This window comes from Trichechus manatus, unplaced genomic scaffold (assembly GCF_000243295.1).
Source record: "Trichechus manatus latirostris isolate Lorelei unplaced genomic scaffold, TriManLat1.0 scaffold00220, whole genome shotgun sequence".
Taxonomy (NCBI): Eukaryota; Metazoa; Chordata; class Mammalia; order Sirenia; family Trichechidae; genus Trichechus; species Trichechus manatus.
Window position 1 is genome coordinate 1,143,619 of NW_004444156.1, and position 26,235 is coordinate 1,169,853.

The 26,235-nt window shown below is 40.8% G+C and overlaps 1 protein-coding gene across 1 annotated transcript in view; it reads right to left on the minus strand.

The window, feature by feature from the left end:
• Nucleotides 1-15,217: 15,217 nt before the first annotated feature.
• Nucleotides 15,218-26,235, minus strand: part of LOC101358802 (kynurenine/alpha-aminoadipate aminotransferase, mitochondrial-like) — a gene marked incomplete at its 5' end in the record, with an annotated part of 20,624 nt that continues 9,606 nt past the window's right edge. The window contains 5 exon segments of the mRNA XM_012559226.1: nucleotides 15,218-15,304; nucleotides 16,859-16,924; nucleotides 19,132-19,166; nucleotides 19,169-19,337; nucleotides 21,391-21,465. Of these exon segments, the coding sequence (XP_012414680.1) occupies nucleotides 15,218-15,304; nucleotides 16,859-16,924; nucleotides 19,132-19,166; nucleotides 19,169-19,337; nucleotides 21,391-21,465 (432 nt within the window).

A 26,235-nucleotide genomic window follows, 5' to 3' on the forward strand; every position in this document is an offset into this window, starting at 1 on the left:
CAGGGACTTTGTTACTGTGTTCTGGGCACACTTTCGGCCCTCAAAGAGGTCACGGTCTAACAGAGAAGCAGAGGAGCAAACGCAGCAGTGAAATACAGCTAGTGGATGTTTGTGATAAAATAGACAGATATATATGGGTAGGGTTACGGAAGCAAGATCTACTGTTCTCCTGCTGATGAGGAATGCTTCTTCACATTTCCCTTTTAGTGAGAAATGAGTCTTCTTTAGGAATAAGAAACAACAATATGAGAAGGAGCTGAAAAAAACATATTCTGGGGGGTGAACAGAAATCATTATCAACATGGTAGACAAGTGAAAGAATAGGACACAGTGAAGAAATGAGAAACTCTGTATTGTCGGGAAGAGCTTCACACTCCCAAGAAAACCATCTCATGCTCCACAGACCTCTAAGCAGATCAAGAGAGAGAAGGTCTTCATGGTGGTTGGTTACTTCCCACTATTAAGTGTGAGGCTTCCCCAAGTAGAACACTGGAGAAAATCAGAAGCCATGCTGTCTTCCTGGAGAGAGAATACAAAAAGCAGACCTGCCACAGCCAAGCCCACCACCACGCCCACTCCAGGATGACAGCCTCCAGATTGGTGCAGGCAAAATCGGTCCAAACCCTGGCCACACCTCATCAGAATCACCAGCTGGTGCCTACTCATACCTATCGATGTGGAGATGAATGAAATGTGAAGAAGACTAGAAAGCATCTCCAGAAACGAAGAAGCTCAGATTAGGACAGAAAAACTCAGAAGTACAGCTAGTGTTTTTTTTTTTTTTTCACTTCCTTCATTTGGTGACTTTGGCTGTAGAAAAGAAGAAATACGATAAGTGAAAGAATAATGGTCTAGAGACATGACATTAAAGGAAAAGTATTTACTTCCTAAATGTTGTTCTATAAAAGAATAACACACTCCTGATAAAGGACAGGGTACATCTTATATACATTGAAAGAGTATATTTGTCCAGAGATTTTAATGAGAAAGTAGGAATAAAGACTTTGTTGAAAAGGCACATAGAATAATATTGAGGTTATCATGCATGTGATGGAAAGAAGCATCAAAATGCAAGTATTACCTAATTTAGTGCAATCTCCAATATCACCATATAGTGATAAAAATTTTACTACTTGTTTTTGTTGCTGCAGCTGCTTCTGAATGATCTTCAGGAAAATTTTACTTGCATGTGATATAATTAATATTGTTCGATAATTTCCAAATTTGGTTGGATCACCTTTCTTGGGAACAGGCATAAATATGGATCTCTTCCAGTCGGTCAGCCAGGTAGTGTCTTCCAAATTTCTTGGCATAGACAAGTGAGCACCTCCAGCACCGCATCTGTTTGTTGAAACATCTCAATTGGTATTCTGTCAATTCCTAGAGCCTTGTTCTTCACCAATGCCTTCAGTGCAGCTTGGACTTCTTCCTTCAGTATCATTGGTTCTTGATCATATGCTACCTCCTGAAATGGTTGAACACTGAACAATTCTTTTTGATATAGTGACTCTATGTATTCCTTCCATCTTCTTTTGATGCTTCCTGCATCATTTAATATTTTCCCCATAGAACCCTTCAATATTGCAACTCGAGGCTTGAATTTTTTTTTCAGTTCCTTCATCTTGAGAAATGCTGAGTGTGTTCTTCTCTTTTGGTTTTCTATCTCCAGGTCTTTGCACATGTCATTATACTTTTCTTTATCTTCTCAAGACACCCTTTGAAATCTTCTGTTCAGTTCTTTTACTTCATCATTTCTTCCTTTTGATTTAGCTACCTGACGTTCAAAAGACAGTTTCAGAGTCTCTTCTGATATCCATTTTGGTCTTTTCTTTCTTTTCTGTCTTTTCAATGACCTCTTGCTTTCTTCATGTATGATGTCCTTGATGTCATTCCACAACTCGTCTGGTCTTTGGTCATTAGTGTTCAATGCATCAAATATATTCTTGAGATGGTCTCTAAATTCAGGTAGGGTATACTCAAGGTTATACTTTGATTCTCTTGGACTTGTTCTAATTTTCTTCAGCTTCAACTTGAACTTGCACATGAGCAATTGATGGTCTGTTCTGCAGTCAGCCCCTGACCTTGTTCTCACTGATAATATTGAGCTTATCCATCATCTCTTTCCACATTCCATTTCACATCATCCATTTCCACAGTCCATTTCAGCTCACTGATGCCTAGGATATCGATGTTTATGCGTTCCATTTCATTTTTGGTGATTTCTAAATTTCCTAGATTCACACTTCATTCGTTCTATGTTCTGATTATTAATGGATGTTTGCAGCTGTTTCTTCTCATTTTGAGTCATGCCACATCAGCAAGCAGAGGTCCCAAAAGTTTGACACCATCCATGGCATTAAGGTTGACTCTACCTTGATTTGATTCCTGTGTATTCCATCTGGCGAGGTCCACGTGTATAGTCACTGTTTATGTTGCTGAAAAAAGGTATTTGCAATGAAGAAGTCATTGGTCTTACAAAATTCTATCATGTGATCTCCGGCATCATTTCTATCACCGAGGCCATATTTTCCAACTACTGATCCTTCTTCTTTATTTCTAACTTTCGCGTTCCAACCACCAGTAATTATCAATGCATCCTGATTGTATGTTCCATCAATTTCAGACTGCAGAAGCTGGTAAAAATCTTCAATTTCTTCATCTTTGGCCTTAGTGGTTGGTACGTAAATTTGAATAATACTCATATTAACTGGTCTTCGTTGTAGGCATATGGATATTATCCTATCACTGACAGCATTGTACTTCAGGATAGATCTTGAAATGTTCCTTTTGATGATGAATGCAACGCCATTCCTCTTCAAGTTGTCATTCCCGGCACAGTAGACCATATGATTGTCCAATTCAAAATGGCCAATACCAGTCCATTTCAGCTCACTGATGCCTAGGATATCGATGTTTATGCGTTCCATTTCATTTTTGGTGATTTCTAAATTTCGTAGATTCACACTTCGTTCGTTCTATGTTCTGATTATTAATGGATGTTTGCAGCTGTTTCTTCCCATTTTGAGTCATGCCACATCAGCAAGTGGAGGTCCCAAAAGTTTGACACCATCCATGGCATTAAGGTTGACTCTACCTTGAGGAGGCAACTCTTCATCAGTAGCATTTTGAGTGCCTTCCAACCTGAGGGGCTCATCTTCCAGCACTATATCAGACAATGTTCCACTGCTATTCATAAGGTTTTCACTGGCTAATTCTTTTCAGAAGTAGGCCACCGAGCCCTTCTTCCTGGTCTGTCTTAGCCTGGAAGCTCAGCTGACACCTGTCCACCATGGGTGATCCTGCTGGTATTTGAATACCAGTGCATAGTTTCCAGTATCACAGCAACACGCAAGCCGCCACAGAATGACAAACTGACAGATGTATGGAGGACACTATGCAGTAGAGAAATATAAAATCTAGTAACAAACTAAGTCTATAGGGGTATTTGAGAAAATTCATAGTTCAAGGAAAATGAGTGTCAAGAATAATGCCAAGAACCCATAAATACAGTCATCCTTTTTCAGAGTGGTCACTACAACATATACCCCATACATAGTCTATCATGTGGTTCCCATTGGGGGATGGGAACATAAAGTAGCTGAACCCATGGATTGCCATGGCTTAATAAGGATGTTCAAAATCATAAATCCCAATTCTAAAAATCTAGACGGTTTCCAAATAACATTTCTCAAGAATGTCTAAGTTCTATATCAAGGTTGTAGATGTCTACACTGACTTCAACAGAAACTACACAGAAAGACAATTTCTTAATATGCCTTTCTGCTGAGGAGCAAGTCCAATCGATAGTACCCTATTAAGAGTCTAAGCAGAGTTGGAAAGCTCAGAGCCTAATTCTTTGTTCTTGCAAATGCAAATGGAAAAGTGAGAACTCATTGCTTGAGATTCAAGATTTTACACACATGCATTTTATACTCAGCCTACTTCATTTTTTTAATTATTAATATTATTAGCCTTCACAAATTCTCTGCTATTCGGCAACACTCTCCCACCAATGTTCATTTAGATTCTTTCCTCTGGGAATTTGCTCATGGCATCCCTCATTTAAACCACTTCCTACTTTCATCTACCTATCCCTAAGTCCTATCCTGTCTTAAAGTCTTCTCTACCCATTCTGGAAATGATTTCTCCCTCCTATGGACTTACTTAAATTAATGGATGAACAAATCTTAATCTATAGTCCATGTTTCACCTTTAATTATGTACCTCATTGGGTAGTTGTAAAAAATTAGATTTGATAGCTACAATTATTAATTTAAAATGTTTAGCACAATTCTTGACATATAGTAAACATTCAGTGTTAGTTACTATGATTATTTCTGAACTTTTATTTTTATTATTTGATGCTATTATTACACTATAATATTTTTATTTCATTTTCATTGTATGTATTCTTTGTCTTTCCAACAAGGATGAAAGCAAGATTACATAGAGTTGCCCCAATATCCAAAACTGCCAGTACTGTACTGAACACAAAATGTATTGTCCGTAAATAGGTGGTTGAAAACAGGACACTAAAATTGTTAACAAATACTTCTTTTTTACACTCTGCAATTTCTGGACCATGTTCAGGTAGTAAAGCAGGTGGGACTATTCCTATCAAAAGATTTACTGTACAAAATAGTTTTTAAAATCTCTATCAAGGCAATAAACTCTCATTCCAAGAAATAACTAGGTGGTCTTGACCCCAAGATTCTGTATGAGCTGTAAATTCTAGACAGAAGATGGTTTATAGTTGACCATCAGTCTGAAGCTATGGCTCCTCATAAATTTCAGAAATCTTGTATTGGTTCACAAATTTTCTCATCACATGTAGTCCACAAGGTCTTAAAACTCTAAGTAGGCAGACACTTCCAACACTGTACATATTCGTGTTTTAGAAATATCACTCTGGAAGCAGTTTAGAGAAAATGGATTGTATGTGGACAGACTACAAGCAAGGGAGGCATTGGAGGCTCTATGAGATACACTGAGGACTTGATCTGCAGCGAAGCAAGTGAGGACTCGGATGTCTAAAATGTTGCCCTTTGTGGCTTTCCAAATGTTACCTTCTCTATGCTCTGACCTCCCTCCTCTCTGAAGCCTGCCAGTCTGTGGTATTCTGTGAGGGGAGTGAATTCCACTACAGTGGAGGTCACATGTTTCCTATCAACAGAACTCATAATTTTTTGATACCTTACAAATCAAGTTCTCATCCTTAGATTCCATTGATATGACACAAAACAGGATTCAGCACACTGAGAAATTTCATTTGGTCTCCTCTCTCTTAACATTTTCATCCTATATTTGTCTATGATTTTCATTTATTCTTTCCCAGAAGGCAAGGCAAAATTAATTCATAAATAAACATATGAGGAAAACATTCCCTTCAGCTAGTAATCAAACAATTCGAGGTGTCACTATTTAGCTGTTTAGCAAAAAAATAATTATTTCCCAAATGACATACAATATTTCCACAGATGAAGTGAAGCCGGTAAGCTCCTACCTGCTCACCAAAAACAAACCCGTTGCCATCAAGTCGATTCCGACTCCTAGTGACCCTATAGGACAGAGTAGAACTGCCCCATAGGGTTTCCAAGGAGCCAATGGTGGATTCGAATTGCCAGTCTTTTGGTTAGCAGCTGAGTTCTTAACCACTGCATCACCAAGGCTCCCCTACCTGCTGAAGGCAGTGCTAATTGATAAAAATATTTTGAAAAACAGGTCAGAAATACTATGGAGAGCCCCCACAAAATGTGTCATGCCCTTTGACCATTTAATCCCACCTGTAGAAAATTATCCTCAAGAAATAACCAAAATGGAGAAAAACCTTTGTTCCCAGAATGTATTCATTGCAACATTGATTGTAATGGGCAAATCTTGGGATCAACTTTAATTCCTGGTTTATATTATAGCATTTTGTGTTTTTACTTTCTTAGCAATTAATACAACTCTAATTTAACCCCTATGTAAATTTTTTAAGTAATGGAAAGAAGGCAAAGAAATAATAAGCCAAAAGCAGAAGTTAAGTTGGTGTACAAAACACATATGAACTCAAACGTAATTGCTAATGTCGAAGATGAGACTGTATAATCATAGACATAACAACAGTTGGTGGTAGAACCCAGATACACACCCAGACAGCTGGCGCCAGAGACTGAATGTTTAACCACTTCCCTTTATGGCCTCCCCATTATTAACCCTTGGAATTGTTCAATATATATTAAAGAACTCTTAATGAGAGTCTAGATGCCAGAAACTATTGTTTTTTTTGTTGCTGTTGCTAATTGCCATCAAGTCGATTCATTCTCATGGTGACCCCATGTGTGCCGAGCAGAACTGCTCTATAGGATTTTCAAGGCTGACCTTTGGGAAGCAGATTGCCAGGCCAGTCTTCCAAGGTGCCTCTGGGTGGGTTCAAACTACCAGTCTTTTGGCTAGTAGTTGAGTGCTTAACCATGGGCGCCACCCAAGGACTCCAATAAGAAATTCTCATATACTGCTGCAGAAGTAAAACTTTATAACCTTTTCTACAAAGTAACACTGTTTAAGTGAATAGTCACTTCTAAAAATCTACTCTCTCATAAAGCTTCACATATTAAGGAATTAAGGTGAATTTTTTTAGGCGTAATGGTGGTAGAGCTGCTATAATTTTAAAAGAGCCCTTCCTTTTTATAGGTCATATTGACATGTTAATGATGTCTAGGATTTGCTTCAAAACAACCCGGGAGGTGGAGTGTCTAGATACAACAGGATTGGCCGTAAGCTTACAGGTGTTGAAGCTGGGTGATGGGTAGGTGGGGATTCATTTTACTCTTCTTTCTCTTGTATCTATTTGACATTTTCTGTGATAAAACATTGAAAATTCATAGGAGATGTACATGAAAACTTGCGCGCAGGGATGAATATCACAGGACTATGTAAACTAGTAAATACTGGTAACAACTGAAATTCCAATCTTGGGAAATCATCATATAAATTATAGTATATTTAATGTTAGTGGAGTCCTGGTGGCACAGTGGTTAAGAGCTTGGCTGTTAGCCAAATGGTCAGCAGTTCAAATCCACCAGCCACTCCTTGGAAACCCTATGGGGCAGTTCTACTCTGTCCTATAAGGTAGCTATGAGTCAGAATTGACTCAACGGCAAAGGGCTTTTTATATATTTTAGTATTGTGCAGACAGTAAAAATCATGATTTCAAAGGCTAGTTAATCATACTACAACAAATCTTCATGATACAACATTAAGTTCGGTAAGGTTTGGTCAGACCCTAACCTATATATAATCCAATTTCGGGATGGATCTTATAGGATTGAAAAGAGTTAGAAAGAAGCGTATGGATGTTGTTGGTTTCCATAGAGTTGATTCTAACTCATGTGTTACACAGCAGAACTGTGCTCCATAAGGTTTTCTTGGATGCAACCTTAATAGAAAAAGATTGCCAGACCTTTTCTTCCACAGTACCTCTGGGTGGGTTCGAACCATGAACCTTTAAGTTAGCAGTTGAGTGCAAAGCATTTCTACCACCTGGGAACCTGAGAAAGATGCATATCAAAATATTAAAAATGGTTATTTTACGTAGTCACGAGTGATTTTTTTTTAATATGTCTGTATTTTTCAGTATTTCTATCATAGGACTGAACCGTCTGTATATTCAGAAAAGAGTTAATGTTATCAAGGAATTTAAAAAGCAAAAAAGAAAACCAACTCTGGGCAGAGAGTAAAATACTCTCTGAAGACTGTTTTGGGGTCTCTGTTCAGCCATGACAGTCCCTGGTGGGGAGGAACTGAGGCAGAGTCTCACTATCTCCCTGCCTGACTCAGCTGGCAGGCCCGTTCCTATGGGCTGCACACCTGTTAGCATCCAGCAGGCTGGGGCTCAGGCAGCTGGATGTCACCTGCCCTTCACTGATCTCCACAGACCTCCTCAGCCCACACGCTTTGCATGCATGAAAAGGCGCAAATAGCGGGGTAATTTAAAAAGAACTATAGAAATAAATTTCTGAGCAAAGTCATGAAAAACTGGGGCATATTATACATTATGTACAGAGGCAAAAGGGCCCTCGTGGAGCTGTGGTTAAGAGCTCAGCTGCTAACCAAAAGGTTGGCAGTTTGAATCCACCAGCCGCCCCTTGGAAACCCTACGGGGCAGTTCTACTCTGTCCTATAGGGTCGCTATGAGTCAGAATCAACTCAACGGTAGTGGGTTTTTTTTGTTTATTTTTGTTTTTATAGAGGCCAATGGTATTATTTCCAGGTGTCTCTAGATAAAATAGAAAAACAAAGCGATGTACACTTAAAAAAAAAAAAAAAGTCAACTTGGATAGAAAACTTAGTAACTGCCAGAAGAACACTGTGAAATTTGCATTCGTTTAAAAATTCCCAGTCCAAAATCTTTGCCCCTTGATTTTCATTATATTCATAAAAACACCAAATGGAAGCTCCTCGCCAAGAGCCGAGTGACTGGGCACATCTGACCGCGTGCTACCAGAGAAGGCATCACAGAGAATTGTTTAATATGCATGCCTGCCTCGGCATTAACTTCCAGTCAATAAGAATATTTTCTAGATTACTGGATTCATCCTTGAATTTGAAGTGGATGAAAAATCCTTGTCCCCAGTGATCGCCTGGGCTTTGAACATGCGGACTCAGCCAAATTAAAAAAATAAAAGTTTCATCTCAGAAGGACAGCTTCAGTAAGAGTCTGGGCTTTAAAATCCCTCTCTTGCTAGGTATTATACTTCTCACTCTGTGAAATTCAACTTCACACCAAAGTGAAGCAGCTCCTCCCTGTACCACAGTGCCTCAGCCCATGGGAGCATGTTCAAGTTACATCCAGAGACCATGCGTTGTTGGTGGTGCTGTTAATGGCCCTCAAGTCGATTCCAACTCATGGCAACCCCATATGCTACCGAGTAGAACTGCTCCATAGGGTTTTCTTGGCTGTAATCTTAACAGAAGCAGATCACCATGCCTTTTCTTCTGCTGTACTGCTGGGTGGGTGGAAACTGCCAACCTTTAGGTTAGCGGTCGAGTGCACCCAGGGACCTAAACATCATTTAGAGTCATGATATACGTGCGCAAACATCATTCTTACCTTCTCTGCTTTCTCAGCATATAATCTTGATTTGTACGGCTTTCGAATTCATCAAAAAAGTCTATAATCTCCACAGGCATTTTTCTCACCTGCTTTATTTTTAAAATGTTGTTAAATAAATCCTGACCCTCAAAAGCAATTTCCATTTCTCTGTACCATCCTCAGGGAACTACTGTCCACTGGTACAAATTACAATACAACTGTGCATACTTTTGAAGGGTGAAGCTTTGACTCACCGAATGATTGCTGACCATCAGAACTCTTAAATGCATCTGTATCAGATACGGCACAAAAATCTATTTACTGCCAAAGGCTGCAGGTTGAATGATTTCATTTTGTGAGTGATGTCTTCAAATCCAATCTTGAAGCCTTTCTATGAGACGAAAAAAGGGAAGGGGGATGGGGGAACTAAATTAATAACGGTTATTCTTTTAAGTAAAATTGAAAATTAAGAATTCTAAAATTAAAATCCTTCTTAGCCACATTGTATAAGTTAAGGGGAAAAAAAAAAGAGCTGTGAATCAGTAAATGAGTCAGAAAGGCTCAAAAATGTATCTCATTTCATAATGCCCAGTACCTTTAGAAATCAAATTACTGAACACCTGAGCCATGGAAGATTTCTATATTAAAGCTCATTCTGCAACTAGGGTTTCCCTATAATATCAATTTCAAACGACGACCTGAGGTTCTGGGAAACAGCATTTGTCTCAGCATTTGTCAGAAGAAGTCATTTCATTTTTTATGATTCGTTTCATTAATACCTTCATTAATACCATAGAGTATTAGCTGGATACTTCATTGATCCTTGCTTCATCTAATCTTGGCTTTCACATCATAGACAAAAATTTGGCTTGAAAGATAAGCAGGCATTGTAATATGCTCATCACTGGTAATGGCGATGCCATTAACAAATTATGGCTGGGTAGGCTGTGGTATGGAGGTGAGTTGAAAAGAATTCCAGTTTAAGAAAAAACATTACTGTTAGATGTAGTATCTCCTGTGTATACTCACGTCTCCTCCTACATGTGTAAGAAGATAAACAAAAGTTTACATAAACTGCTCCACAAATTAGGATGAATATATGGTCACACCTTTATTTTTCTAATTAATCAATAGCTTGAGCACCACTTACCATATTAGCAGAAAATCAAAAATTCGTTAACTCAACAAAATATTTATTGGTGTGACTAATCTGTGCCAGTGTTTGTTCTATGAGTGGAACAGAGCAGTAAATAAAGTATGCAGAAATCCCTGACTGCAGTTAGAGGACAGGACAGTGGATCTTTATCTGGAGGCAACTAGGCAACTCTCTTCCTAAATTAGGAGTCCCTAAGTAGTGCAAATAGTTAAGCACTTGACTAGTTGAAAGGTGGGTGGTTCAAATCCACCCAGAGGCACCTTGAAAGTCAGGCCTGGCAATCTGTTCCTTGAAAACCCTATGGAGTAGTTCTACTCTGCACACATGGGGTCACCATGAATCAGAATCGACTGGACAACAACTAACAACAACTCTCCCTAAATTACCCATATTCTAGAATTAAAATGGAAGACAAGTTATTTGCGAGGAAAAGGAAAAATCTGTTATTCGTTATTCAGAGGACAGACAAACAACACAAATCACTTGAGTGAGGGACACAGGCTACCGCCTCAAGGGTGAGACCAAACTGAGTCCACCAAATGATTATTCATTATACAATTTATACCATTTTACCAGGATAAAGACAGCAGGAACATCACTATTGGATACAATTTTGCTTCGTCATAAAGGGGACTTATCAATATGTAGATTATTTTATGAACAAAGAAACCTCTTGGGATTAGTTGACCTTTTAACTAAAGAAACCTATATGCTTAATGGCTGTATTTCTTTTTTACCTCAACCCCACGCTAGTCACAAGCTGTTTTGGCTATGGTGTTTTGCCTCAAAGAACAGATCTTTGACTTAAAAAAAAAAAAAACCTTTTAACCTCAGCCAGTTCAGTAATTCAATAACCAAAACCTGTTCGATCAGTTCTTCTGGTAAATCTGATTGCTGGAGAATTTACAAATTTCCTGATATAATCTTAAATTAATCCCTCTTTTTGATCATTGAATTACAGGAGGTACATCAATGATCATGCAGAAGATAATGCCATAAGCTAAGGTGGCTCTTAGATGGCAACCATAGCAGGTACTTTAAACTCACGGCTCTATTTAACCAGATACCATCTGGTTCTTCACTAGCGTGATGAAAGTACCCCTCAAAGAGCCCAAATGTTTAATACAAGGCAACTGAGCCAGCCACAGTGTTGCAGAAGTGGTCAGAATCCACATACATCATTTGTTGGCAGTTGGATTGGTTCCAGAGTGTTGGCACTCGGCAACACAAAAAAATAGTGCATTTAATTAAGCCAGTTACTATTATCACTAAAATTAAAATATTCAATATGCCTTGTAAAAAGGAACGAGCCCAAGACTCAATTCTCTGAGGCAATCACCCAGTTAAGTCAGGGGTCTGTAGAGAGTGATATGTAACGAGTAGCTTGTTGACAAATTCGATCAATATCTTGTTCCACTTCTCTGTGCTATTTATCCAAGTACAATAGAAAGTATTGGCTATTGCACAAACTTCTTCTTGTTGTGCCAATAAAACATCTAAGACTACTTCAACTAAAGAAACTAAGGATTTTTGTTGAGCCACCATTTCATGAGCTATTTCATCAGCAATTTGAGCCATAAAAAACAAAAACCAAACCCCTTGCTGTCGAGTCAATTCCAACTCATAACAACCCTATAGGACACAGTAGAACTGCCCCAAAGGTTTCTAAGGAGTGGCTATTGGATTCGAACTGCCAACCTTTTGGTTAGCAGCCAAGTTCTTAACCACTACACCACCATGATAATGGATGAACTTTGTAAAGTTTTTTTAATTCATCTATTCCATATGTGGAGCCTTGGTGGCCCAGTGGTGAAGAGCTTGGCTGCTAACCAAGAGGTCAGCAGTCTGAATCCACCAGCTGCTCCTTGGAAACCATACGGAGGAGTTTTATTCAGTCCCATGGGGTCGCTAAGAGTCAGAATCAATTCAACAGCAACAGATTTGGTTTTTTTGATTTATTCCATATGTAGGTATCAAAGCCCTAAAAAATGACCATCCCCACCCTGCATATTCTACTACAGGACTATCTACAGTTTCTCTTTTCACTAGGTTCGTTACTTTTAATTTACTGGTCCAATGTAAGGTATCACTATAGCTATGACTGTCTAGGGGCAATCCTAGAGATCCCAGAGTATATTGTCCCCTCATACACCACCCATTAATACAAGGAATAGCTGGTGTAAGAATTGTCTTTAGGAAAAGAATAATGGATATGAGTATAATTTGAACCCCCATATAAAAAAGTATATCTATATAGGGCACATATCACTTGATTAGAATGAGGGTACAAAATAGAAAAATTAGCATGTGTTAACCAAGTCTCAAGTAAAGAACTATCACATATGGGCAGGCATTCAAAAAGCAGTTCTTGCTGTGAATAATTACATAAACGTTCATGGTAATAAAGGGTGGGAACATGTTGATTAGTGGTTATGCATCTGAGACAGCCTTCATACCAATTAGAATAATAGTGGAGCGTACCCTGGTGCTGAGTCCAAAAATATTCTCCTTCTTTACAGGGTACATCTGGATGTCCCCTCAATAATAATTTATCACAGCTGTAATCAGTAAGTTGGTCGGCAGTTAAATTAAAACAAGGAATTGGTGGTGTATGAATAACAGTCAAAGGCTTCCATAATTTTACCCTTATAGCCCTCTTAAGGGCTGAGCTAGCATTTATAGTGGAAGATGATATTACGTGATAATTCAAAACTGGGGAAGCTAAGGGATGAGAATTTTCTTTAACCAACCTAAGATTTTGGTGACAAATCCAGCAACTTGTAAGCTTACTAGCACTGGCTACAGATTGAGATAACCAAACAAAGGCATTTTCCTTCCAAGAATTGCTAACATCTATGATTAGTAACAAAAATGCAACAGCTGTGCTCTTTCGTGTATCAACTCAAAAACCTGATCAGTCTCACCACAACTTCAGATTAATGGTAAATTAGTATCTTTGACTACTGGAGATGAAAAGAGGGAAGAAAAGTCTGTGTTCATGTTAGTAATCAAACTGGTGTATTACCAGAAGTTGAGCTGGATAATTGGGATCTTCTAAAAATTAAACACTTATGCTCATCAAAAGACTTCACCAAAAGACTAAAAAGAGAACCTATAGACTGGGAAAAAAAATTTTGGCTATGACATAGCCAACAAAGGTTTAATCTCTAAAATCTATGGGAAAATCCAACACCTTTACAACAAAAAGACAAACAATCCAATTAAAAAATGGGCAAAGAATATGAACAGACACTTCACCAAAGAAGACATTCAGGTGACTCACAGACACAAGAGGAAATGCTTGTGATCATTAGCCATGAGAAAAATGCAAATCAAAACTACAATGAGATACAATCTCACCCTTACATTACTGGCAGAAATCAAAAAAAAGAGAAAATAACAAATGCTGGAGAGGCTGCAGGGAGATTGGAACTCTTACACACTTCTGCTGGGAATGCAAATTGGTACAACCATTTTGGAAAATGATATGGCACTTCCTTAAAAAGCTAGAAATAGAAATATCATATGATCCAGCAACCCACTCCTAGGAATGTGTCCTAGAGAAATAAGAGACATCATACGAATAGACATAAGCATACCCATGTTCATTGCAGCATTATTCACAATAGCAAAAAGATGGAAACAACCTAAGTGCCCATCAACAGATGAATAGATAAACAAACTTTGGTGCAAACACACAATGGAATACTACACAACGATAAAGAACAATGATGAATGTGCAAAACATCTCACAACATGGATAAATCTGGAAGGCATTGTGCTGAGTGAAGTAAGTCAATCACAAAAGGGCAAATACTGTATGAGACCACTATTATAAAAACTCATGAAAAGATTTATACACAGAAAGAAACAATATTTAATGGTTACAAGGGAAGGAAGGGGTGAGAAGGGAAAAACACTAACTAGACATAGACACGTGGTAACTTTGGTGAAGGGTAAGACAGTATACAATTATACAATACTGGGGAAGCCAGCACAACTTGTCCAAGGCAAGGTCCTGGAAGCTCCATGGACACATTCAGACCCCTGAGAGACTGAATTACTGGGCTGAGGGTGGGGGACCATGGTCTGGGGGGACATCTAACTCAACTGGAATAACATAGTCAATAAAGAAAATGGTCTACATCCTACTTAGGTGAGTAGCATCTGGGGTCTTAAAAGTTTGTGAGTGGCCATTTAAGATACTCCATTGGTCCCATCCCATCTGGAGCAAGGCAGAATGAAGAAAACCAAAGACACAAGGGAAAAATTAGTCCAAAGGACTAATGGACCACAAGTACTACAGCCTCCACCGGGCTGAGTCTAGCACAACTAGATGGTGCCTGCCTACCCCCACTGACTGCTATGACAGGGATCACAATAGAGGGTCCTGGACAGAGCTGGAGGTAAAACGTAGAACAAAATTCAAACTCACAAAAAAAGACTGGACTTACTGGTCTGACAGAGATTGAAGAAACCCCAAGAGTATGGCCCCCAGACACCCTTTTAACTCAGTACTGAAGTCACTCCTGAGGTTTACCCTTCAGACAAAGATAAGACAAGCCCATAAAAGAAACAATAATACGTAACTCAACCATATATATGAGACTAAATGGGCACACTAGCCCAGGGGCAAGGACAAGACTGCAGGAGGGGACAGGAAAGTTGGGTAAAAGGAAACAGGGAACCCAAGGTCAAGAAGGGGAGAGTGTTGACACGTCACGAGGTTGGCAACCAATGTCTTAAAATAATATGTGTATTAATTGCTTAATGAGAAACTAATTTTCTCTGTAAACCTTCATCTAAAGCACAAATATATATATATATATACACATATATGTATACATACATTTTCAAAAAAAACTAGTGTTTTAAGGCAAGAGGAATAAAAATATCTTAAATGAAAAATATTATGTGGACTAAAAGATACTGAGGTATAGTCTCTATCTCTTTCACACAGAGCCTTAAGTTAGAGACATGGGGCCTTACCCAGAGGAGAGGACTTTGGAAAAAGAGTCAGCTCTGATGACATGGCCATCAACATCCCTGGAAAGAAATGTTGGTGCCCAGGACTTAAAATGGAGGAAAAAATACTGTTGGTTTGAGAACTCTGCTAATCACTGCACAGACACTACATATAGAGAGGAGAGGGCGTGGATTGGGATGAGACTAACACAATTGTCTCTTCCATGCCCTTTATCTGAACCCTTTAAAAGGGAATATGAAACAGAGATTCACATTCTCTTATGAGCATCTGCCTGTCTTCATGACTTCTGCCAAATACATACACACACACACACAACAGGAATTTCTCATTTGCTCAAGATGTTATTGTTACGAATTTAGGGAAACCTCAAACAGTCCCTTCTTGCCCCAAGAATAGGAACCCAGGATTAACAGCTAGAGAGAAGGATACAGAAAAACTAGTTTGGACAAGATCAAAATGAAGAAGGGCAGCAGTATTCAGGATAATTTACAGAGATAGTGCTGATCCTCAGGACCAACTAGAAAGGTAAAAAAGATAAAGATGAAGATGGGAAATCTAGTCAGTGTGGAACACTGACTTCAATATCTTCTTCTGAAGTAGATGGAAATGAGAAAGGGGCTGTGGTTGTGCTGAGGATGGAGGGTAGGTAGGCAGACGTGATACTCAGGCAAACTTACAGAGAAACCAAGAGTTCTTGTTCCTTTTAACTAAATTTAAAGGGAGGACAGAATCCAAGTATATATTCTCCGCAATACTGAGAGCAAATAAAGATGGTGAATGCATGGTGTTGGATTTTGAGGAATCAGGCATTAGGAGTTTGCACCAGTACAGTGTCTACTAGGAAACAGCAATCATGAAAGGTGAGAAAAAATCTGCAAACCCATGTTCTGCAGACAAGATCCAGGAGGTAAAAGCCAAGGATGGCAGACGTGGGGAAGGCTGCCTGGAATGCCTTTCTCCTATCTCCCTGGTGGACATCATTCATGGAACACAGCCCTTTCTCCTTCAGCTTGAACACAGCTTCCTAATCCTACTCTAGACATCATTTCCACAGCCACTACCCAGAGACGAACGGAGACACCCAAGATGAAACTCATTCGACATCCCCGGCATGATGTTTACGAGGCTATGGCTAGAATTTGGAGTTCAAGAAGACCATCAGCCCTGAAATGCATGGGACAGAGAGCCAGCTACTACCCTGAAGGTAAGTAATTTCTGGAAAGAGCAGTAACACCAAAAATGAAAAGTACAAATTCCTTAATAAAACCAACAGACTAAAAACTGAAGTGGAAGCAAACTAATATAAAGAGCCTGGGTGGTGCAAGTGGTTTGTACTCACCTGCTAAACCCGAGGGTTGGTGGTTCGAACCCAACCAGTGGCTCTGTGGAAGAAAGGCCTGGCAAATTGCTTCCATAAAGATTACAGCCTGGAAAACCTCATGGAGCAGTTCTACTTTGTAACACAGGGAGTCCTCAGGAGTCACGGGCTGACCTGACAGCAGCTAACATCAATGACAGCAAATTAATAATAATTTATTTAAATTCAATTTCAGAGGGGATTCGTTCTGACTTAGTGACCAAGCTAAAATCAACTATAGTACAATAGTTGACAATTTATCTTGTTCACATCATCACTTACCTTGCTGAACTGGAGAAAATAGTAAGGATCATCTTCTATTATGAGGAAGTCGTATTTTCTTGCCAGCTAAGAAAGTTAAAGTAATATATTTATTTCTTAAGAACCATCTAAAATTAGAGTCATTTGGAATTATAACTTTTTTGATGTAGTCATTCATTCACTCAACAAGTATCTACTAAAATTGATAAAGTAGAGCGTCCATGACAAAGAGGGAATCCCTCAATGAGACGGGTTGACACAACAGCCACAGCAATGAATTTAAATATACCAGTGATCCCGAAGGGGGTACAGGAACGGGACAGTGTGTCATTCTGTTAGACGGGAGGTCGCCATGAGTCGGAGCTGACCTGACAGCGGCTACCACCACCACTGTGCAGACAAGTGAGGGTAAAGAGATGAGTAAGACGCTAAAGACGCTTGTTCTCATGGAATTTATGTGCGGTGTCTCCTGTAATAGGAGACAGGATGGACATGAGCCGATGGGTAACAAAGAGAAGAAAAGTAGAAGGCGGGGTTTTAGGTCCTAAGCAGATCATTAAAATGGCGTGACGTGTGAGAGAGAGAGACAGGGCAGCCATCTCAGGCTGCATCGTTAGGAAGCCCCTCCTGATGAGGTAAGGTTGGAGTTCAGAGCATCCGAAGGAACCAGTTGAGCAAATATCAGGGAAGAAGGTTCTAGACTGAAGGAAGAGTGGGAGCAAAGACTCTAGGGTGAGAGAAACAAATCTTGGCATGTTTAAGGGCTAGAAAGGTCAGCGTGGCTGGAGCGAGTAGGCATGGCTGGAACAAAGATAACAGGAGGCTAGGTCAGAGGACAGAAGGCCACATCACTGAGCTTTGCACAGCAGATGAAGCAATGTGGATCTCATTCTAACTGCAGGGGAAGCTACTGGAGGACAGTGAACAGGGGATGAGGACACTGGCTTTACATTTTCCTTCCAGCAGGGAAGTTTCAGGTGTGGGGTGAAGAGTGAACTGTGAGATCAAGAGTGGAGTGCAGGGGAGGGGCATCAGGAGGCCCCTGCTGTGAGCAGTGAGAGAAGGCTGTGGCTCAGAGTCCGTAATGGATAGACTTGGTGACAAAGTCCATAGGAGGAGCTGAATGGGGCGGTGGGAGAGGAGAGAAGGAAAGAGGAATAACCCAAAGGTCGGCAGTTCAACTCCACCAGCTGCTCCTTGGAAACCCTATGGGGCGGTTCTACGCTGTTCTCTAGGGTTGCTATGAGTTGGAATCGACTCTGTGGCAACAGGTTTGCTTTTCTGGTTGTTTATTCACAGTGCGCTGTTTATAGAGATGAAGATTGTGGAGATGGAGAATGGGTGGGGTTGGGGAAAATCACGAGTTTTACTTTGGCCACATTAAGTCTGAAGTGCTACTGGACATCTACTGGGGATATCAAGTAGGAAGCTGGACACGGAAGTCTGGAATTCAGGGGCGAGGTGAGGGCTAGGCAATGTGGAACCATCACTCTGGAGATTGGAAGGTTTACCCATGGAAGTAGATGAGGCCGTTAGGGGTGGGGCGGGGGGGGTATAAAGAGAAAACTCAGGACAGAGCCCTGGAGAGCGTGCAAAATAAGAATATGACAATATTGTGAATATATATACATATACACACATATACATGAAATCTTTCTTATGATTCCACTTTATGTGATTAGATTCCATATAGCTTAACATGTGTTTGGTAGTCATTTTAAAAAGAGGTTTGTAGTGAAGGGCTAGGGAGCAGAGTCAGGTACATAAAAGAGACTTCACAAAAGGCACACATCTTATTTTTAAAAGATTTCTGCACTGCTCAGTATGTGTTTGGTACTTGTTTTCTTAATAGTGAAACGTTGGGCATCATAGATGGGGACCTGAAAGAGATTTTATAAAAGCAAAATTCGTCCTATCTTAAAGATTTTCTTTGTAACCTAAGGCATCAAAGACAAGGGAGAAGAGACAAGTTAAAAACACCCGCAAAATAATGAAAATCAAACCTGAGGTCATATTTAAACAACCTCATAAAATTGAACACCAGGACAACAATATTTCTTTTATATAAAAACATCAATTAAGGGAAAAGGAAAAATCTCATCAACAGTAAACAAAGAATATAGTAACCTATTGTGTCTAAATGTATTAGGATCTGTGGCATAGATGATTTCTTTTTATTAAAAATTATCTTCCATGAAAACAGAAGGTTAAGCAGATGGGAACTTGCACGGTATTCTTCTAAAATGTCACAACGCAACAGGAACACAGTCACATGACACGTTCTCATAAAATACCTTGTAGATTTCCTCTTTGCGCTCAGTTGTGAGGTTCCAGTAGGGTTGTTGCCATTTGGGACAGTGTAAAGAAATTTGGGGTTGTTTATCTTGGGGTTCTGTGAATCTTCCGGTGTCCACTTAGAAAGTATTTCTTTGAGGGCATCTGGAAGAATCCCAAATTCATCACTGGAAACGTTAATAATGTTACAGCCCATTGGCTGCAGCTGTTGAACACAAAGAAAAAGAAAACCCAAGATTCAGATATGATTATGAAATCTAAGTGCCACTGATTTCTCTGTTACTGAGAACGTTCTCATTTATTCCCTTAAACATACATGAACCTTCACTCAGCTCTAAGCTCTGGAGGGCAGAGGTTGTATGTTCTAATCCTTCTGTTCTCCTGGGGAAGATTCTGTTATTGGTCAAAAACACCCCCTGTTCCTTCCTAGAGGAAGAACCATACTTCTCCGCCTCACTGTGTCAGACTTGGCCACGTGTCCTGCCCTGGCCAATAAATCGTGAGCAGAAGTGACGTGTGTCCCTTCCAAGCAGAAACTTTACGACCCAGCTTGCGGCTGTCTTTGTCTCTTCTCCCTCTGCTCTAAGACCAGCAGTGTTCCAGACAGAGGGTGGTTCCACCAACTCTGGGCTTGGAATGAAGATGACATGGAACAGAGATGAGCTGACTTGAGGCGGACATGGAGAGTGAGTCTGAGTGAGAAATAAACCTTTGTAGCTGTGACCACCGAGATATTGGGGTCATTTTCCACATAGCATAACCTAGCCTCTTTTGACTGGATTAGCTTCTTAATTATAATTAGAACTCGCTCACAAAACAAAAAGAATCCGTTGCCATTAAGTCGACTGAGACTCTTGGTGAGCCCATGTGTGTCAGAGTAGAACTGTGCTCCATAGGGTTTTCAAAGGCTAATTTTTTACAAGTAGATCTCCAGGCCTATCTTCCAAGGTGCCTCTGGGTACACTCAAATGGCCTTTCCATTAGCAGATGAGCATGTTAATTTTTTGCACCACCCAAAGACCTCTACTTTGTGTCCATCTTTATCCTAAAGTATGGTATAACCCAACTGAATCTAATCCTCAGCAGTGTGTCTGAGCAGTGCACTGCAGAGCCTGACAGCCAGCTTCCTCACTCAGGATATTACAGTCCCATAAATATAACACTGGATGGATAGTCCTAATTATGCCATACTAGTTTATAGTTATATTAAGTTGACATATAATATAGTTATACAAGAAATCAAATGACGTATTGCATTGGATGAAACTGCTGGAAAAAAAAAACTTCTTGAAAGTGTTAAAAAACAAACATGTCACTTTGAGGACTAAGCCATGGTGTTTTCAATTGCTTCATGTGTGTGCAAAAGCTAGACAATGAATAACGAAGACTGAAGAAGAAGTAATGACTTCGAATTACGATGTTGGTGACAAATACTGAATAAACCATGGACTGCCAGAAGAAGGAACAAATCTGTCTTGGAAGAAGTACAGCCAGTGTGCTCCTCAGAAGTGAGGATGGCAAGACTTCGTCTCAAGTACATTGGACATGTTATCAGGAGGAACCAGTCGCCGAAGAAGGACATCATGCTTGGTAAAGTAGAAGCTCAGAAAAAAAGAGGAAGGCCCTCAAAGGGATGGACTGCCACAGTGGCTGCAATAATGGGCTCAAACACAGCAACAATTGTGAGGATGGCGCAGGACCGAGCAGCGTTTCGTTCTGTTGTACACAGGGTCACTATGAGTTGGAACCAACTCGAAGGCACCTAACAACAACAACAGTACTTGTGCTGATGGTAATAAAAGACGATAATAAAAAACTAAGATTTTGTAAATTAAGTCACATTTCAAGTAAAATATTAAGAAAATTGGACATGATTTTGCACAAGGTAGTTTTAGCATCTACACATTTGGATTTCCAGTGCTGGGGGAATTAGCGCATCCCATGTGACTCCAATGGGAGAGGCCATCTGGAGCTTGCACCTGGTTTCCTCCAGCCTCTGTGCCTTTCCCTTTACTGATCTTACTGTGTCCTTCCTGTAATGAACTGTAATTGTGAGTATAACCACCACCACGACAAAATGTACTCATACAGCACAAGGGTTCATTTAACGTATATACGTACATAATTTAGGGTTCTCCTGTTTACTGATGGAAGACGCCATTTTATTTTTGGTGGACGGAGATAATTCTAAATGTGCAATCATTTCTTCTCATTTATTTTAAGAAAGAGAGGTACCTTTTGTAAAAATGGGTACTCACAGCTTGAAGTGTTCCTGAATAAACCGGTTCATTTACGATGACATTATCTCCAGGATTAATGAGCATTTCAAACACCTAACAAAAGAAGCCTAAGTTAGCTCAGACAGTATTGTTTCCCTCCTCAGAGATCCCTTTTTCAGTTTGAGCTCACTAGGATTCTAGGGCAGGGGTTCGCAAACTTCTTGTATAAACAGATAGTGAATATTGCCAGCACTGTGGGCCACATTTTTATTGCTCCTACTCAACTGTGCTGCTACAGTGGGACAGTAGCCACAGACAACATGGAGATGAACGGGCATGGCTGGTTCCAATAACACTTTATTAACAAAATCAGAAGGGCTGGGTTTGACTCTGGAGCCATAGTTTGCTGACCCCTACTCTAGGGTAATGTGACAATCAACATAGCTGGTTTGGCTTCTAAGACTCATGTATTCCTTTCATTCCTTCTTTGAACATTTACTAAATGTCTACTATAAGCCAGGTGGGAGTCCCTGGGTGGTGCAAAGGATCAACATGCTTGCTGCCGACAGAAATGTTGGCCATTGGAATCTACTCAGAGGTGCCTCAGAAGAAAGGCCTGGAGGTCTACTTCTGAAAAACCATGCACTGAAAACCCTATGGAGTACAGTTCTACTCTGACACCCATGGGTCACCATGAGTTGGAGTCTCCTCAATGGTAACTTTTTTTCTTTTTTTAATAAGCTAGGCCTGTGTATGGTACCGGAGAGAAAATGGTGAGCAGAATTGACATGGTTTTTACCCTCACAGAACTAACAGTCCACCGAGAGAGGCAGGCACTAAACAAATAATCACCCAAATCAATGTTTAACTAAAAACAGAGGCGGGTGCTACAAAGTATAGCCGCACAGTGCTTTAGGAACTCAGTGTAGGAGGACCTTCCCTAGGCTGGGCCTTCAGGGAAGGCTTCCCTGAGGAGGAGATGGGTCAGTGTAAGGAGTGACAATGGCTACATCTTGAGGAACAAAAGCATCCTGTGGCTTCAGGTAGATCATGAAGCAGAGAGTGGACTGAGACCAGCCAGAAGTGGGCAGAGACCATACCAGGCAGGGACTTGGTCAAGGGAGGCCAGAATGAAGAGGGGGAGTCACATGACTAGATACGCATTCTGAAGAGATCACTCCGGCTGAAGTATGAAAGAATAAAAGAGAGAGGATACATGTGGAGAGATTTTTGGGGAAGTTATTGCCCAGTCCTGCTGACAGTTAAGGGTAGTTCGAACTAAGGTGATGATGTTGCAATTGAAAGGAGTGAGGAAGAGGGTGTAACGGATGACTCGAGATTTCTGGCTATAGAACTAGACAGGTGAGGTGCCACTCACTGGAAATCAGCCAAAAAAAGTCCGTATCTGAGGGAGAAGATGATGAGTGTGGTTTAGGGTATGTTCAGTTTGAGGTGAACTAGGATGGTGTCTGGTGGACAGATGGCAACATGGATTTGGACATCCTGTGATGGTGTCTGGTGGACAGATGGACAAATGGATTTGGATATCCTGGGATGGTGTATGGTGGACAGATGGACAAAATGGATTTGGATATCCTGGGATGGTGTCTAGTGGACAGATGGACAAATGGACTTGGGCATCCTGGGATGGTGTCTGGTGGACAGATGGAAATGGAGTTGGAAGTTAGAGGACCTTGGATGTTACTACCACATGGCTGATCACATGGGTATGAAGGAGGCCTCGGGAAAGTGCAGACTGAGGAGGGAAGAGGGTACAGGACAGAGCCTGGAGGGGCTCCAGTAACTAACAGCTGGATGGAGGAGCTGACAGTGCAGAGAAAGCAGGGCAAGCAGCTGAGGGAAGCCACACAGTGGGTGCCGGGGGGCCAGAGGACGAGAGTGCGTCAGCAAGGATGGGGAGCTCACCAGTGTACAAGGCGAGCCAGGGGATAAGAAGACAAGCGTGTGACACATCTCAGGACATTTTGCAGACAATTGATGCCTACTGACATCATTGATCCAGACAACAGATTTTTCCAGCCTAAATACAAGGGGTCTGCTATGACTAAGTCACATAATCACAGAACGACCCCTTCTTACCTTGTGATGTTCACAATCCCCAGTTCAAGCCTCCCCTTCCTATCATTTTAACAACTCACATCTCACAACAAACAGTTCTCAATGACTTTTGTTCCCTGGTCTGGCCTGGGGTGTTCATTTCACCTTTTCTTGATGAGCTTTTGGCATCCTAGGACAAACTGTGTCATTTTCTGAAAAGTTTCTAATTGATTCAGGCTTTACAGGTCATCCTGGGATCAAAGAAATCACTTGGGTGGCATGTGCCAATATCAATGCAGCAAATGAAAACCTAGTTACAGACATTTTCCATGTCAGTTAGGAGATGTGTGAATGTCAAATATTCTAAACGAAAAGGGAGGGCTGTTTATCATCTGGCGCTACTGATTAATAGATGTAGACAGAAACACAGGAGCCTAAAATGACACCCGTCCTGGAGAACAAAGTCGAAGAAAAATCAGACACAGATTCCGACCACGGCCTCTGTAGTAAGCATGCCTACTGTGAGTCAGAATTCCGCTCAACGCAGGGGATGCCCTGGGTAATGAATAAGCAAATGATTGATAGATTTGGCCATCCATGCAATGTCCCTTCTTTGATGTGACTGAAGTTGTGACAGAAAAAGAAGAAAGGATAGTTAAGGGCCCTGGTGGTACAGTGGTTAAGAGCACAACTGCTAACCAGAAGGTCGGCAGTTCAAATCCACCAGCTACTCCTTGGAAATCCTATGGGGCAGTTCTATTCTATCCTATAGGGTCGCTATTAGTTAGAATCGACTCCATGGCAGTGGGTCAGCCTGACTACTATACATTAACTTATTAAGTTTCATTCCTTATCCTTAACTGGTTCTCTTTTACTACCTCTAAACTTTCTTTTAACTCATTTCTTCTTTATTGTGTCTGTTTTTATAAAGTTCCATTTTACTGTTTCTGTATTATTACATAATCCTTTTATTTTTTTATTTAAGTTTTTTAGCTTACCTTTATACGTAAAGCAGAAAGCTCAGGCCTGTAGTTTCAGATCTGATAATAACCCCTGTTCTTAGTAAGGCCGTTCAGACTTCTTTGCCTGTGACGGCCTTCTCAATCTTCTGGATTAGTTCTATGATAGCCTTCCCAACTTTCTGTATTAATTCTATGACGGCCTTCCCAGCCTTCTGTATTAATTCTTTGAGGGCCTTCCCAATCTTCTCTATTAGTTCTATGCTGGCTTCCCAACCTTCTGTATTAATTCTATGACGGCCTTCCCAACTTTCTGTATTAATTCTACGATGGCCTTCCCAGTCTTCTGTATTAATTCTGTGACGGCCTTTCCAACCTTCTGTATTAATTCTTTGACGGCCTTCCCAAGCTTCTGTATTAACTCTATGACAGCCTTCCCAACCTTCTATGTTAATTCTATGACAGCCTTTTCAACCTTCTGTATTAGTTCTGTGATGGCCTCCCCAAACTTCTACATTAATTCTATGTTTCCTCCCCAAACAGGAGGCCCCACAGAAAGGTGAATTATTTTATAGACATAAAGGCTAGAGTTCGGAAAGAATAAGATACAGATACCACTTTCAGAATCGACATAGATAATTTGTAGAAATGGTATAGGGTAAGATATCACGGTCAGCAAGGGACACATAAATTCCCTTTCCTTCAAAGATTTAGGACTTAACCCCGTCTGGCAGAAAGGGAGATACACAGATGGCAAAAGTCAAGTTAATTCCTCTTGCTGTGAGGGGTTTCTGTTGTGACCCATCAGATTTGCACTGACTGGTTTTCAGAAGTAGATTGCCAGTCCTCTCTTCCTACTCTGTCTTAGTCTGGAGGTTCTGCTGAAACCTGTCCACCATGAGTGGCCCTGCTGGTATTTGAAATGCCAGGGTATTCCACCAATCATGAAGAGGGCACAGGACCAGAAAACACTGTGTTCTGTTTATGCGCAAGGTTGTTCCGAGTCAGGGCTGACCTGATGGTGACTGACAGCAACATGAAGGGTTATCTCTGAGCTTGTTCACTAATTCCCGTATTCACTGGTCAGAGATAACAAGAGTCTCCACAGTACATGTTTGTGATGCGGATTAAATGCAGATATTTCAGGTGCCGAGCAAAACGCCTGCCACAAAGCAAGTGTGCAGCAAATGGCAGCTAGTATTATCTCCTGTCAGAAAGAAGGGCTAAACTTTAACTACGACAAAACAAAATCACTGTTGGTGGCAGACAGTCTTTAACATTTAAACTGCCAATACAAAATTCCTCCAAACAGCAGGAGAATTTGCTGAGTTCCTTAATACTCCGCAGTCAGTCCAGCCTGGCAGGCACATCAGGGGGCAGTGGCTGAAAGCTGACTGCTGGGAGGATGCCTGGATGGAGTTTTTCGAATGTCTTCCAATAGATGGTGTTGTGGGTTGACTGTGCCCCCAAATAAGATATGCCTCGGTCCTTACCCCCGATACCTGTGAGCGTGACCTTGTTTGGGAACAGCGACTGCAGATGTAATCAGTTAACAATCGCTCATACTGGAGTAGACTTAGTCCCCTGTGACTACTGTCCTTATAGATACAAAAAGGAAGTCCGCCATGTGAAAACAGAGGCAGAAATTGGAGTTATGCTGCCACAAACCAAGGAATGCCAGGGACCACCAGAACCTACAAGAGACAAGCAGGAATCGTCCCCCAGTCTTCAGAGGGGGCACGGCCCTGCCAACACCCTCAGGTCACACTTCCAGCCTCCAGGACTGTAACAAAGTGTGTTCTGTTGTTTTAAGCTACCAGGTTGGTGGTGCTGTGTCACAGCAGGCCGGGGAAGACAGCACAGACGG